Here is a 16,106-nt window from a genome sequence, read left to right as displayed (position 1 = left end):
CAGGAAACACCTCTGTGTCGCTGAAGTCTCTGTACTTTGGCTTTCCTTGTTACAGCAGCACAAACCTGTATTCTAAGTAATGCACTTTCAGGGTTGCCCCATTCTCCCCGAAATGAGGACCACAATCCATAGCATGACTTCAGAGACCCTGCATGATCTGACTTCTGTCTGCCTCTAGCTTTAGCTCACCTGTGCTGGCCTTCTTTACAGTCCCCATCCATGCCCCTAAGGGGTCTTTCCTACTCAGGGCCTTTGCACCTGCTGTATCTTGTGCCCACCACCCTCACCTGGCCAAGTGTAAATCTCGGGTTATATGGATTTTCCTTAGAAAGGTCTTCCCTGGTGCTTCAAATGGCCCAGGTCCTCTTCTCCATCTCTGCAGCACTCATTGCACCAAGTGATCTGCTGTGTGCCTGTTTGCTTAGAGCCCTTCCCCCATCTACACTGCGCCCTTGTTAGAGACCGGGACCTCACCCACCTTGTTCAGTGCCGTATCCGCAATCCTTGGTGCATGGAAGGCATTCAGTCAATGTTTGTTGAATAACTGGATACGTTCTGTGTCACTCATAGACACTTATGTTTTCAAATCACATGAAAAAGAAATCAGCTGAGCCACCAGCCCTGCTTACCCAAAGCCTTGACTGTTGAGCCGGGCCTTGCTGGCAGTCCACGACGAGTACCAGCCCGTGTACTGCTCTGGGTTGGAGCAGGTGATCTGGTCTGGTGTAACCTCTCCTGACTCGAAACCCAGGGGCTTGTGATAGGGACACTCTGGGAAAGGAAAAACAATGCGCATTAAAACACTTGTATTTCATCACAGTACCTAACAGACATGACATGACTGAAATGACAAACCATTCTGTTTGAAGAAGAAGTAAATGAATTGTCATCGAGACCAGTTAATAAAAGCAGAGGAAGTCATTGTGTAGTGTGGGGGGCAGTTTTGAGAAATACTTTACCCTACAAACATAGAGACCTAAAAACCAAAAACCATGGCTTGCAGCAAAGTATCATACTCAAATGCCATACCCTTTATTTCCCTCATCAGCACCGGTTTAGTCATCCAATATGATGACATCAGGGTCCCTAATTGTTCTCGGGCAGCATATGATGGCAATTACAGGGAAAAAACAATGGTGAGAGGCAAGAAAGGCAATTGCACATTGAAACTGACTTCCCACGGGTAAATTGCAGTCTTCTCGCTAGTCTAATGAACAAAAAAGGTGAAAGGTGCGTCAGTGACTATTGAAGAAAGAGCTGTTGAAAGGCTCCGCTTTTCCCAAATAAAAATAGCTGAGGGTTGAGGTTCATTCTTAGCCATTGTCTGCTGCTTCTCATGTATTTCCTCTCACTGTTTTAAAATAATTTTTAAAGACTTATTTATTCATTTTAAAGAGAGAGAGAGAAGAAGGTGTGGAACAGGAAGCATGCACCCCCGTATGTGCGTTAATAGGGCAAGGCCAGTGTTCCAAACTTGCGACATCAGCGGCCTCAGCAACCTCACCGTTTCCAGACGACACGTCATCCTCTCTGCCACCACAGGTCAGGCTCATCTCATTGGTGTTGGTCTCACGGTCAGTGGTCAGAGACTGCCAAAAACTAGCCCACCATCCATCTCACCTTCTGTTTGACTAAAAGTACCCTAATTTTGGGGGAGGCAGCAACAAAATAGCCAGTTAAAAATCAGTCTTTTCTAGCCTTTCCTGCAGTTAGAAGTCACATGACAGAGGATGTCTACTGGGTAGTTCTGATGTGTTTGTTTGTTTGTTTGTTTGTTTAGTGAGAGAGATAGAGAGGGACAGATAGGGACAAACAGGAAGGGAGAGAGATGAGAAGCATCAACTTGTTGCAGCACCTTAGTTGTTCATGGATTGCTTCTCATACTTGCCTTGACCGGGGGGCTCCAGCTGAGCCAGTGATCCGTTGCTCAAGCCGATGACCTTGGGCTTCAAGCCAGTAACCTTTTTGGGCTCAAGCCAGTGACCATGGGGGCATGTCTATGATCCCACACTCAAGCCAGCAATCCCGCACTAAAGCTAGTGAGCCTGCGCTCAAGCTGGTGACCTCAGGGTTTTAAACCTGGGTCCTCTGAGTACCAAGCCGATGCTCTATCCACTGCGCCACTGCCTGGTCAGGCTCTGATGAGGTTTTGCTTGCCCCTTCTTCCTAACTATTGCCTGGGAGGAAGAACTAATGGCTGGTACAACAATAACCATCTTGTACCAGGAGGCTAAGGCCAAGAGAATTGCAGAGACCTTAGCCCTGATATCCTTAAGCAAATCTCTGTCCCAGTCTTCTTACCATGTGTCAAAGCACAGCTAATTCAATAGGCATTTTTTGGGTGGGGGGGCTCTTATTTATAAACAAACTCAGTTTCTACTTGAATTTCTATTGAAAACCAATGATGAGCTTATGCAGATAACATTCTCCTAGTTTTCCGATTGTGAATGATAAATTTCAAGTAAGGTAAATTAAATTATTTTTTCCCGTGTGTGAATTTGGGTTCATATTGAAGAGCTGCACATATTTACTGGGGCATCATCACATTCCACAATAGAATGAGAGCTCAGATCTTTCTAGAGAATAATTTTCAGAAAGTCAGTAGAACTGAACGAAGCATGCAAAAGCTTGCCCACCATCCCGAAGCCCCAGAATACCTACAGAGAGCCATGCCTTGTCGCCAGAGGCTGAAGACAAAAGGACAGCTTCAGGCTTCTGGCCAGGGGTCTGGACTGCCTTGCTACACAATGCACCAAAACAGATCCAGCTCTCTCCAGCAGCTGGAGCTCAGTTGGGCTGGGGTGAGGGGACAGCATTTGTAGTTTATCAAGTACCCAAGGCTTCAGAAGCCTGTTGAAATGTCAGTTACTGGGAGAGGGAACAGGAATGCTTTATGAGCTCCATGCTCATGGCTCCTGGTGCCAGATCATCAAGGGGCTTGTTAAGAATGCAGTTTCCGGGATTTCGCCCACACAGTGGCCGGTTTTTAACAAGCACATGTTCAAAGTGCTCTGTGGAAACCTCAGCCTGCCAGGGAAGGCGTTTTGTTGGCTGGCAGATTCAGAGGGCCGAGTGCCCGTGGCCTTGGAGGCTCCTCCACCTCCTCCACTCCCCTCCAACCTGTGAGACAAACTTATGCCACCAAATATAGGGACAAGGCTCCAGTGTCAGAAAGCTGGGTTTCAAACCCTGGCTGGTTGGCTCAGTGGTAGAGCGTGAGCCTGGCGTGTAGAAGTCCCGGGTTCAATTCCCGGCCAGGGCACACAGGACAGGTGCCCATCTGCTTCTCCACCCCTCCCCCTCTCCTTCTTCTCTGTCTCCCCCACCACCACCACAGCCGAGGCTCCATTGGAGCAAAGTTGGCCCGGGCACTGAGGATGGCTCCATGGCCTCTGCCTCAAGTGCTAGAGTGGCTCTGGTTACAACAGAGCGACGCCCCAGAGGGGCAGAGCATCGCCCCCTGGTGGGCATGCCGGGTGGATCCCAGTCAGGCGCATGCAGGATCTGTCTCTCCACTTCTCACTTCAGAAAAATACAAAAAAAGAAAGAAAGCTGGGTTTCAGTTGGGCCTTGGAGATCACTTACATTCTAACTGTGAGTGTCACTAAGTCCTTTCTATTGGAGCCTTCCTTTTCTTACTCCAGGGCCACCAGCTTCGAGGGAGGGGGCACAGGGGGAGGAAAAGCCATCCCTCTCCTATGAACTGTATTCTTGGCATTTGAACCTTTCTCTGTTCCCCCTCATAACTCTTTTGCCATTTCTTCCCAATGAACTCATCTAACAGCTGAAACAAGTGAGCTGTAGACATGCAGGGGCCTGGCCAGTGACAATGGCCTTGGAGGCCTGTGAGGGCTTGTCCAGACGTGGATCTTGCCCGCACTCTCCAGGAGAGGTGATGATCTGACCATCCGCCTGGTTCCAGCAGGCGTCTGGGAGCCACTGCCTGACTCCTGGGCCCTCTGAGTATTTTTCAGGTGAACAGTTCCATCTGGCTGACCCAAAGATGCTTCCTACCCATGTAGCTAAAACTGAGCCCCTCAGTGTCCCAGCCCTAAGCCTGCTCCTGTCCAGTGCTCCCGACTCAGGCACTGGTGCGCCCAGCTGCTAACCCAGACACTTGGGGGTTTGGCCCAGGCACAGAGCAGAGACTCTCCAATGGATCTCAGCCCGGGCACCCCTTGGGGTGCTGATGTCTGGGCCACACCCCCCGTGGTTCTGCTGTCACTGGTCTGGGGCGGGACCTGGGAAGGCGGGAAGTTGCAGGTCACTCTAATGGGTAACTGCGGTCAACATTGCCGGCTTAGAGACAAAGCAGCCTGGGGTTGAATCCCAGTCTCCCTCTGCCTGAGTTTAGGCAAGCTGCTTAACTGCTCTGTGCCTCAGTTTCCTCATCTGGGAGAACAGGACAGGAGGACCTGCCTCCATAGAGCTGCTGTGGGATTATGTGAGTGATGTTTGTAGAGTGTAGAGCCTGCAGTGTGTGGCCGGAAAGCAGCCGCTCATGTTGGTAGAGTAGGGAGAAGTTCTGAGGAGGTATTGTTGTCTTCTTGAGTTCTGCGTGTTGGTTTTTCTGGTGAAGAATCACTAGGGGAAAATCGAACACCGCTCTACCCTGCTCTGTCCTGTCCCCATCAGGTCTTTGAGAAGGAGGCCAGCCAGCTTCATGTTTCTAAAGGTTTGGGCTGCTCTGCCCCAGGACAAAATAAGCAGCGTGCGCGCGCGCGCGCGTGTGTGTGTGTGTGTGTGTGCGCGCGTGTGTGTGTGTGTGTGCGCGCGCACATGTGTGCGTGCGTGTGTGTGTGTGTGTGTGTGTGTGTGTGTGTGTGTACACTTCAGGGAGAAGACTAGACTATTGGCAGCATAGCATTTCCTAGGCTCACAGATTCCTCCGAAGGAGTCAGCTAACTGTCCCGGAGGAGGAGGAGGTGGCCAGCGGCTCTGGCTCTGGCTCTTGCCAGGTCGCAGGAGGAGCGCATGGAAAGGCCTGAGCTCAGCAGGGAAAGGCTTCCTCTGGTGAGGCTGGACCAGGGGTGGGTGCTGTGGCCCTGGGCTCTGCACACCCTCAGGAAGCCTGGGACGGTCCCCAGGACTGGGTTTGGTTAGGAGGGAGGAGGTGCTGACCTCGGACTGGGGCCGAGGGCCAGGCACAGAGCCTGCCACCCAGCCTGGGCCTACGCCCTGCGCCGCGCAGCCTGTGAAAGCCCGTGGGGCTTCCTGTAGTCCAAGGAGCGAGGAAAGACCTCTCACAATCCTCTCTGTAGACGGTTCACAGGCTGTAACAAAGGGGGACTCCAACTGGGGTTATTTACACTTGGAAACACAGAAAATGTAACCTTTCTTGTGCTCTGTGAGCTGTGGAGTGAACCGCACTCTACTTTCTGTTTTGCCGACTCCCCTTCCGGCCCCTCCCTCCCTCCCTGGCCCTGGCCCAGCCCCTCCAGGTCCTCGTGCAGGCCTGGAGGCCTTCCTGGCCTGTTCCCTCTGCCTGTGACAGTCCGTCCCCTCTTTTCCCTTCGCCTCTACTCATCCTTCAGGTCTCCGCCTGCCTCCCCTGCCCACCCTGAGCTGGGGGAAGGATTCCAGGAGCTGTCTTCCCAAAGCACCCGACAGCTGTCACTTATCTGTCCTCCTGTGTTGATTTCATCGTCAGCAGCCTTGGCTGCCTTGCTTACCATTCTATCCTCTGAGCCCAGCAGAAGGCCTGCACATGCTGGGCACTGCAGACATACTGATTGGAGGGATGGATACACAAAGACCATCGCCCTGGCTTGCTCCGGTGGCCACTGGGGATAAGCAGAGGAAATGGCAGGAACAGGAAGCAGTGAGCTCACGGAGGAAGTAGAAGTTGACTGGCCCAGAGAAGTCCCACTGGCCTATGTCTATACTCACTTTATTCTTAAGGAGAAACCTGTGTCTTCTGTGGCACAAGTAGCTCTTCTGAGTGATGATTTGGTAATTAGATAGAAAAAGGCATAGTCACAATGTGTTTCTAATCCAGACTATGGATTCTTTTTGTATGTGTGTGTGAGAGAGACACAGAGAGGGACAGATAGGGACAGACAGGAAGGGAGAGAGATGAGAAGCATCAATTCTTGTTGCGGCTCCTTAGTTGTTCATTGATTGCTTTCTCATATGTGCCTTGATCTGGGGGGCTACAGCAGAGTGAGTGACTCCTTGCTCAAGCCAGCGACCTTGGGGTCATGTCTATGACCCCATGCCTAATCCAGTGACCCTGTGCTCAAACTGGTGAGCCCGTGTTCAAGCTGGTGACCTCGAGGTCTCGAACCTGGATCCTCTGCATCCCAGTCCGATGCTCTATCCATTGCACCACCGCCTGGTCAGATCAAACTATGGATTCTTAACATACTAGCCTTTCTTAATCAGTAGATAACTTCTCAGTTTGTGGGAATGAAGGCCAAACATGCTTATAAAGGATGTTAACCTAAAGGTACACAAAGAGAGTTAAGGGACATCTTGTCAAGAGTCATATGAATATTATTATGTACATGCATTAGACTTGAATATCTATGATGTAGTAAAATATAGAAAAATGTTTACAGAAGACTAGAATATAAGTTTGAATATAATATAGAAATATAGAATCTAGAATAAAAGTAAAGCATTGAGTCATTGGATTTATTATACTTTGATACCTTCCTTATCCTATTCCCACCTCTCAGAGTGCCAGCGTAACCTTAGCTCAACAGTGGTAAAGATAGACCTTTTAGTATTTTTTATAGCGTTTAGGTGCGGATTAGGAGGCCCTAATGCACCTAGCCTTCTGCTCTATGGCTGGGGCCCCTGGGCAGTGAGAGCCAGTGTGGGCCTGGGAGCTCCTTTTTGGCAGCAGTGAATGACCTTCCTGTCCTGTGCTTTCTAGGTTCTCCTTCCCGCCTAAATCTGCGTCATCAGGAAGGCCCATGTCGCAGTAGCCAGAGACAGGGCCACGGTTCAAGAAGTCCGGTTCAGGAAGTCCCGAGAAGGTTCTGAGGCATGGATGGGGAAGCTAATTCTGGAAGATTGTGGCTAGTCCTGCTGCCCTGAACCATGTTTCTCATGGAAAACCAATTAACAGCAATGAACCAACAGTAAGGTTATGTGTTTTTTTTTCCTTCTTGGAAATATCTGTGTTGAGATATATATATTTATATCTATCTAATCTATCTATCTATCTATCTATCTATCTATCGGCAATAAGAAGAGAAAAGGTAAGCTAAAGAATTTCTGATTTCAGGCCCTGGCTTGTTGACTCAGTGGTAAAGCATTGGCCTGGAATATGGATGTCCCAAGTTTGATTCCCAGTCAGGACACATAGGAGAAGTGACCATCTGCTTCTCCACCCTTCCCCCTTTCCCTTCTCTCTCTCTCTCTTTCTCTCTCTCTGTGTATTTTCTGCTCCCATAGCCATGGCTCCATTGGAGCCAGTTGGCCCCTGGGCCCTGAGGATGGCTCCATGGTGTTGCCTCAGGCACTAAAATAGCTTGGTTGCTGAGCAATGGAGCAACAGCCCCAGATGGGCAGAGCATTGCCCGGTAGGGGGCTTGCCAGGAGTCTGTCTCTCTGCCTCCCCTCTTCTCACTTAAGAAAAAAAGAATTTCTGATTTCAGCACTTCCAGTTCATGGCAACTGTGTAGGGAAATAGCTTGGGGGACCTGGGTTGTCTTCACATTCCTCAAACACAAGGCCCTCCTCAGTTTCACAGTTGATTGAATCAATGAATCCAATCTGCATAAATAATCTCTTTTCAATTTCTTCTTTGAAAGAAATTCCTCGGAATGGAATTCCAGTAGGCCTCCTTCTGTCTCTAGTGAAGAGAACATTTGATTTCACTAAGTGGTAAACTCCTCCAGAGCGGAGACAATGCCTTCATCTTTGTCTTCCTATCAGCGCCTGGCACATAATGGGCACATGATAAAAGAGGGCGGAATTCTTAGTAGATAAGGATGGTGTTCAGTATTGACTGGGCAAGTCACACCAACACAGTGACTCCAGGAGCTCTGATTCAGTGGGAGAAGCCACCTAATTAAAGAGCATATGCTGCTTTCCTCACTATGGGGACCCCACTGTTCCCTTCCAAGGGACTCAGTTCAGAACTGACTTCCTACCTCTTTAGTAAATAGGAAACCATAGGCAGTAAGAGCCATTGGAGACTCCCCCCCTTCCTTCCCCTACAATTTGCTATTTTAATGCAAATTTAATGTAATAATGAAGAGAAGCTACAGGTATACACACAAACCTGTCTCTCCAGTAGCTATTATTAGGCGATTATGTAAAGTGAATGACATTACGTGGCACTAGGTAACCCTGGAGAAGGGTAGAAAGGACACTTGCTTGCCAAAGAGGCTCTGAAGGCTCAGAGGACTGAGCATTGGAATATTTGCGGGCCGCCCCAGCCTCTGAAAGTCAGAATGAGTGTGAGCTCTTAGGAGGCAGGAAGAAAAGGGGCCCCGATTTGCCAGGTACAGCGTAACACTCTTGATGCCTCATCTGATTTATTCCTTATGACATCTCCTGAGAGGAGGGGTCAGCGAACAGTGGCCCACTGCCTGGTTTTGTAAATAAAGTTTAATTGGCACACAGCCTCACACGTGCATTTATGTATTGTCTATGGCTGCTTTTTGAGTGACAGTGGCAGAATGGAAGAGTTGAGATAGCATGACCAGCCACAAACACTGCCTGGTCCTTTAAAGACAAAGTTTGCTGGCCCCTGCCTTAGAAGAAGGCAGGCATTCACATTAGTCAGGAAAGGTCATGTTTTGCTGCAGAACAAACCCATCCAGGAATTTCAGAGGCTTAACACAACAAAGGTTTATTATTCATTCAATTGACTTGGCCACTGTGGGTTGGCAGGGGGTTCTGCTCCACAGAATTTCCCCAGCACCAGGGCTAAGGAACAAGCCACTTTCTTAAACAGGAAAATGGAGAGCCAGAGAGTTGAGCACCAGCAGCCCTTAAATGCCTCATTGGAAGGGAGACTGCTCACTTTGGCGGGCGCTGCTCATCCGAAGCCCCGTGACTGTGAGGGGGCTGGAATGTGGGGAAGGACGTGGCTGTGTGGTGAGCAGTGGCTATGCGGGCGCGGTGGTATTGCCTCCACTGACAGGAAAAGGCCAAGGTGAGAGTCCCAGCATTAAGAAGTGGTGCCGCCAGGACTGCGACTCTGGTTTTTCTGGCTCAAAAGCCTGAGCTCTTCTTAGAACTCCCTGCCACCAACCATTAATTTATTTTCAATTAATTATCCATTAATCTCTTTCATTAAATCCCATGTCACCATGTCACCCAGGCCAAGCAGAGATCCAGGAAGCTGTTGTGAAGGAGAACATCAGGTCAATTTATTGGAGCAGTGACCGTGTGAGATTTGAAGCTCAGAGACCAGCTGGAGAAAACCCAGAGTGGGCATTCAGGGTTCGGTTCAGCTGGGTTGAAAGAAAGAAACAGGGTACTCCCAAGTATACCCCCAGGATCTAGTGTCCCAAGGAGAGGGGAGACTCACCCGGTATGCAGTCTAAGGAGGTGGCACCCACAGACCACAGGGCATTGGCACCTCCTTGGCAATCACACTTGCATGCTTTTTGGTACCAGGGCTCCTCGCTCTCATCCTGTGGGAAGCCGGAGAGGCAGGGTTATCAGAAAAGTCACCGTCAAAGATAACTGTGGTCGGCATTACTGGAAAAGCTTGTGTTCAGAACCCGTGCTCATTCATTCCTGTTGTCTCAGGCCGCTTTCGCACAGCAGCCCGCCTGAGGCATTAATCCAGCCTGAAGGCGCACAGGTGCAGCTCACCGCTGAGTCTAGATAAACAAGTGTCCACCACTGTGGGCGGCCAGCTAATACTCTCACCGACACACTGATGTAGGGGGTAATGCTCACCCCATCACAGTTGTCCTCGGGAGTTTGGGGAGACCCAGTCCAAGGGCAGGCTCCTCATATCCCCTAGAGGTCCCTTTTGGGGATCCAGTTTTAAAGGGTACTAGATTCAAGATTACACCATCTGAATTAAGACCAGGTTTACTTGTATGCTTTCAACAAAACATGGAACTTGCTGAGATAAGATGTGCATTGCCACCACCAGAAAAAAAAATCTTTAAAAAATACATTTAAAATGAGACTCAGGGCCATGGACAAGAGTGTGGTGGTTACAGGATGGGGGGACGGGGAGGGAGGGGGAGGGGAGGGGCACAAAGAAAACCAGTTAGAAGGTGACGGAAGACAATTTGACTTTGAGTGATGGGTATGCAACATAATCAAATGTCAAATTAACCAGGAGATGTTTTCTCTGAACCTATGTACCCTGACTGATCCATGTCACCCCATTATAATTAATAATAAAAATAAATAATAAAATAAATTAAACAGATACTGAGAATCTCCTATGTGTCAGGTATTAAGATAGGTACTAGAAGAAAAAAATTACATTTAAGACCTGTGGTGGTGCAGTGGATAAAGTGTCAACCTGGGATGCTCAGGTCACTGGTTTGAAACCCTGGGCTTGCCTGGTCAAGGCACCTACAGGAAGCAACCACTACTACTTAATGCTTCCTGCTTCTCCAGGCTCTTTCTCTCTCTCCTCTAGCTAAAAAACCAATTTAAAAATAACATTTAAAAAGTCATAGCCCTAGACGTTATTTTTGGCTAGGAAAATCTTCAAAACCGGTATCCATGTAAATCCCAGCCTTCTCACTGTAACATACCTCAGTAGACGATAATCCCAGCGTGGCTGAGCAAGAGGACAAGAGAGGAAAAATCAAGTTAATAAAGAAACAGAATTTCAATAAAATGATTCATTACATAGGAAAGTGAAATGAAGTCACATAAAAAAGTTAACAAAGCCCCTTCTGGAAGAAGTCAAACTAAGTCACTGTCTGTTAGCGTCCACAGATGCTGAGAATCTAGGCACAGGAAAATTCAACAGAAAGCCAAGGGGAATAGTTATTTTTGTTCATTATAGAATTTTGGAAAATACTTAATGCGTGCGCACACACACGCACACACACACATTTTTACCACCACCGAGGCAATACTATTAACAAGTGTAAATCTTTCCATTTATTTTCAATGCATATTTTAAAAAATATATTTAAGCCTGACCAGGCGGTGGCACAGTGGATAAAGCACTGGGAGGCTAGGACCCAGGTTCAAAACCCTGAGGTCACTGGCTTGATCACGGGATCATAGACATGACTCCATGGTCGCTGGCTTGAGCCCAAGGTCGCTGGCTTCAGCAAGCGATCACTCATTCTTCTGTAGCCCCCCGGTCAAGGCTCATATGAGAAAGTAATCAATGAACAACTAAGGTGCTGCAATGAAGAACTGATGCTTCTTATCTCTCTCCCTTCTTGTCTGTCTGTCTGTCTGTCTATGTCTCTCGTGCTAAAAAAATAAAATAAAATAAAAGCATATGTGAGAACCTACTATCTAACCAATGTTTACGACATTCTTTTTCCACTTAACATTAACAGTGCAAGTTTTTCCCTTTGTTTATTGACTCCATCATCATCCCTAAATATGATGTCTGCTCAGTGTGCTATTCAGGAGTGGATTTTCAGTTCCCCCACTGTTATACATCTAGGTAGGTTATTTAGGGTTAAGACAGTGTTTAGAAAATCCTTTTTAGGTTTGTTGGTTATGTACAGGAAGTATCAAACCACAATTATAGTATAAATACCATATAAATGATGTTGGAAAATTGAAAGTGTGCAAAATTTAACATAAAACTAACATGAGCCCTGGCCGGTTGGCTCAGTGGTAGAGCGTTGGCCTAGCATGCGGAGGACCCGGGTTCGATTCCCAGCCAGGGCACACAGGAGAAGCGCCCATTTGCTTCTCCACCCCTCCGCCGCGCCTTCCTCTCTGTCTCTCTCTTCCCCTCCTGCAGCCAAGGCTCCATTGGAGCAAAGATGGCCCGGGCGCTGGGGATGGCTCTGTGGCCTCTGCCTCAGGCGCTAGAGTGGCTCTGGTCGCAACACGGCGACGCCCAGGATGGGCAGAGCATCGCCCCCTGGTGGGCAGAGCATCGCCCCATGGTGGGCGTGCCAGGTGGATCCCGGTCGGGCGCATGCGGGAGTCTGTCTGACTGTCTCTCCCTGTTTCCAGCTTCAGAAAAATGCAAATAAAATAAAATAAAATAAAACTAACATGAGCTATCTTTATGGAAGGGTGAATAAAAAGAATGAATGCACATTTGACTAGTCCGTTATGGCTATTTGAATTTAACTTAACTAAAATTAATAAAATTGAAAATCCAGCTTCTCAGTCACACTGTCCACATCTCAAGTGCTTACTGGACTGGCCACATGTCACTAGTGGCTACTGCACAGATACACATTTCCATCACTGCACAAGGTCCCATTAGCTCTGGGTTAAAGCACCAAAGTGCCATTTCTCCTTTTCAACAAAGAAAATACCCTCGTGTCTTTTCTGGTTATAAAAGCAACACATACCTATGTATAGAAAACGTCAACCCAAACCTGACTGTAGGCAGCAAGAACTAAAAGTCCCTCCTTAACCGCTTTTCCTACATAAAAATTAGATCCCGTGCCCCCCAAAACGCTTTCAGAGTGTTTTACAGAGTAAAGGAATGGTGTCATCTTTGTTTATAACAATTATACAACTCTTTTTCAGATTGTGCCTTTATTTAAAGAATATATATTTACCCATTCCACAGATCACTTTTGTGTGTCCCCAGGGGCTTCTGTAATGGAAGCCGCGCTCTCTGCGCACAGGGGCTGTGGACCCAGGAGAAGACATGGTGGATACTCTGCCAGGTTATGCATAGTCTGCAGAGGCACTCATGAGGGCATATCTTTTAGCCCAGGCACATTCAGGGCCACCCCTCGACTGTGGTTACCGAAGATCTGTCTCCTGGACGCTTGTCCACTGGTTCTTCATTCCTGGAAACTCCTTGGTCTACCTGCTATGGCAGAATTGACCTTCTCAGGTAGCCATAAAGGTTAGGGAGCACCATCTTGGTAGCAGGCCAGGCTCTGTGCTAGCCAAGAAAATTACCAATGGCTTTTTTAAAAATAATTTTTTTTATTTTTCAATTACAGTTGGCATACAATGTTATATTTCACATGTACAACCAGTGATTAGACATTATGTAACTAAGTGATCATTGTGGTAAGTCTTGTACCCATCTGACACCATACATAGTAATTAGAATATGGACTCTTTTCCCTGGGCTGTACTTGACACCCATCCCCGTGACCGTCCTGCGACTGCCAGTCTACTTCCGAATCCTTCCCTTTCACCCAGCCCCTCAGCCCCGCCCATCTGGTACCCTCAAAATGTCCTCTGCATGGATGAGTCTGTTCCCGCTCCGCTTGTTCATTGATTTTGTTTTTTATTTGTTTCAATTGTTGATAGATATATATTTATTGCCATTGTATTGCTCATATATTTTTATCTTTATTTTTTCTTCTTTTTCTTAAAGAAGACCCTTTAACATTTCGTATAATACTGTTTGGTGTTGATGAACTCCTTTAGCTTTTTTTTTTTTTTTTTTTTTTTTTGTCTGGGAAGCTTTTTATACATCTTTCCATTCTAAATGATAGCTTTGCTGGGTAATCTTGGGTGTAGGTCCTTGCTCTCCAGCACTTGGAGTATTTCTTGGCCTGCAAAGTTTCTGTAGAGAAGTCAGCTGATAGTCTTATGGGAGCTCCCTTGTAGGTAACTAACTGCTTTTCTCTTGCTGCTTTTAAGATTCTATCTTTAATCAGCCCCGGCCGGTTGGCTCAGTGGTAGAGCGTCGGCCTGGCGTGCAGAAGTCCCAGGTTTGATTCCTGGCCAGGGCACACAGGAGAAGCGCCCCTCTGCTTCTCCACCCCTCCCCCTCTCCTTCCTTTCTGTCTCTCTCTTCCCCTCCCGCAGCCAAGGCTCCATTGGAGCAAAGGTGGCCTGGGTGCTGAGGATGGCTCCATGGCCTCTGCCTCAGGCACTAGAGTGGCTCTGGTCGCAACAGAGTGATGCCCCAATGGGCAGAGCATCGCCCCCTGGTGGGCATGCTGGGTGGATCCCGGTCGGGCGCATGCAGGAGTCTGTCTAACTGCCTCCCCGTTTCCAACTTTAGAAAAATACAAAAATTTAAAAATTAAAAAAAAAGATTCTCTCTTTGTCTTTAACCCTTTGCATTTTAATTAATGATGTGTCTTGGTGTGGGCCTCTTCGGGTTCATTGTGCTTGGGACTCCCTCGCTTCCTGGACTTGTATGTCGATTTCCTTCACCAGGTTAGGAGAGTTTTCTATCATATATTTTTCAAATAGATTTTCAGTTTCTTGCTCCCTCCCTTCTCCTTCCAGCACTCCCGTGATGTGAACATTGGTATGCCTGAAGTAGTCCCAGAGGTTCCTTGTACTATCTTCATGGTTTTTTTGGTTGTTTGTTTATTTGTTTTGTTTTCTGCTGTTCTGATTGGGCGTTTTTTGCTTCCGTATGTTCCAAATCTCTGGTTTGATTCTTGGCTTACTATTGATTCCCTATAAATTATTCTTCATTTCAGGTAGTGTGCCTTCATTTCTGACTTTCTTTTCAGTGGTGTCTATGTCCTTTATTATGCTTATTATTTCCTTGGTGAAGTTCTCCTAAGTTCCTTGAGCATCCTTCTAACCATTGTTTTGAACTCTGTACCTAGTAGTTTGCTTGCCTCCATTGTGTTTAGTTCTTTATCTGTAGATTTCTCCTGTTCTTTCCTTTGAGTCATGTTTCTTTGTCTCTGCTTTTTGGCTGCTTCCCTGTGTTTGTTTCTATGTACTAGATGGAGCTGCTGTGTCCTCCAGACTTGGTAGAGTGGCCTTGTGTGGTAGGTGTCCTGTAGGACCCAGTGGGACTGCCTCCCCATCACCCGAGCTGGGCGCTTCAGGTGTGCCGCGGCGGGGGCTGTGTGAGCACTCCTCTTATAACTGAGCCTTGTTTGCTGTTGGTATCACTTGGTGGGATGACCTTCGAGCTGATCAGCCTTAAGGACTGGCTGCAGTTGCAGCGGAGGAGCTGCTGTGCAGGAGTCCACCCTACAGAGCAGGACTTGCTGCAGTGGGGCTTTGGCCTCTGCCGAGCCTGCCCCTCGAGTGTGTCGCTTGTGGAGGTGGTGGGGTTGTAACTCAGCGTGGTGGAACTGTCCTCTGGGTCCACTGGGTCTGGGAGCTTCCAGGAAATGCAAGGTCAGCTGCTGCCTGTGCCCTGCCTGGGGACACACGGCATGAGCTATGAATAATGTGGCGACGGCTGCTGCTTGCTCTGGGCTTGCAGGTGCCCAGCAGAAGCTAAGCTGTGAACCAAAGCCAGCCTCCACTAGTGCCAGTCCTGCGGCCACTTAGACGTATGAGGGACGTGGAAGCCAGATGCTGCTTGTTTGAGAGGTTTTCGGAAAGTCCCAAGCATGAGCCCAGACTGACCATTCCTCTGGAAAAGCCCCTGGAGATGGCCTGGGTGGGCCCACAGGCTGGCTGGGGCGGGGTCTCAGGGAATCACCTGGGCTGGGGGAACAGTGTGAGTCAGATTGATGGAAACTCAGATATGGCACCAGCACCCTCCTGCTGGCTCTGTGTGGGGGTGTGGCCTCAGAAAAGGAACAGTGGCATCTGCCAGCACTTTTGTCTGGCAGAAAGCTGTCCCCCCAGCTCTTGTCCTGATCCCAACAATCCATTTTCTCCCATATGTCCCTGGTTCCTTTCAAGCTGCTGCCCCAGTGCTGGAGCTCAGAGGAAGTGAGTCTGAGTGAGTCAGTGCACGGGCCCTTTAAGAGGAGCTGCCTGGGACTCCTGCAGCCCTCAGTGTCACTCAGCCACAGTCCCCGCTGGGTTTTACAGCCAGAAGTCATGGGCGCCTCTCTTCCTGGCACTGAAACCCTGTGCTGGGGAGCGTGGTGTGGGGCAGGGACCCCTCACACCTCAGGGGGAACCTCTGCAGCGGAGAGATTGCTCCCGATTTTTTTTCAAATGTTTTTATTAATCAATTTGAGAGAGAGAGAGATATATATATCTACAACAATCTCTTTCTGTATGTGCCCGGGGCTGGGATTGAACTGACAATCTTTGCATATGGTGACAGTGCTCCAACCAACCCAGCTGTTTGGCCAGGGCCCCGCCTCACTTTTATCCTCCGCATGTGG

General features: G+C 48.4%; 2 protein-coding genes across 2 annotated transcripts in view; one reads left to right on the top strand and one right to left on the bottom strand.

Moving 5' to 3' along the window:
• CDKL5 (cyclin dependent kinase like 5) overlaps nt 1-7,080 on the top strand; it is a 209,556-nt gene extending 202,476 nt beyond the window's left edge. Inside the window, exons 19-20 of the mRNA XM_066249429.1 lie at nt 1,396-1,542; nt 6,881-7,080. Of these exons, the coding sequence (XP_066105526.1) occupies nt 1,396-1,542; nt 6,881-6,990 (257 nt within the window). The 3' untranslated portion in view covers nt 6,991-7,080. The remainder of the gene's footprint in view (nt 1-1,395; nt 1,543-6,880) is intronic.
• The window catches only part of RS1 (retinoschisin 1), a 31,852-nt gene that overhangs the window by 8,335 nt on the left and 7,411 nt on the right, over nt 1-16,106 (bottom strand). Inside the window, exons 2-4 of the mRNA XM_066249432.1 lie at nt 10,692-10,717; nt 9,494-9,599; nt 630-771 (exon numbers count right to left, since the gene is read on the bottom strand). Coding sequence (XP_066105529.1) covers nt 630-771; nt 9,494-9,599; nt 10,692-10,717 — 274 coding nt within the window. The remainder of the gene's footprint in view (nt 1-629; nt 772-9,493; nt 9,600-10,691; nt 10,718-16,106) is intronic.

Source organism: Saccopteryx bilineata, chromosome X (genome assembly GCF_036850765.1).
Source record: "Saccopteryx bilineata isolate mSacBil1 chromosome X, mSacBil1_pri_phased_curated, whole genome shotgun sequence".
Classification (NCBI taxonomy): Eukaryota; Metazoa; Chordata; class Mammalia; order Chiroptera; family Emballonuridae; genus Saccopteryx; species Saccopteryx bilineata.
The sequence above is the reverse complement of the archived record's forward strand: the minus strand, read 5'-3'. Positions and strand labels throughout refer to the sequence as shown.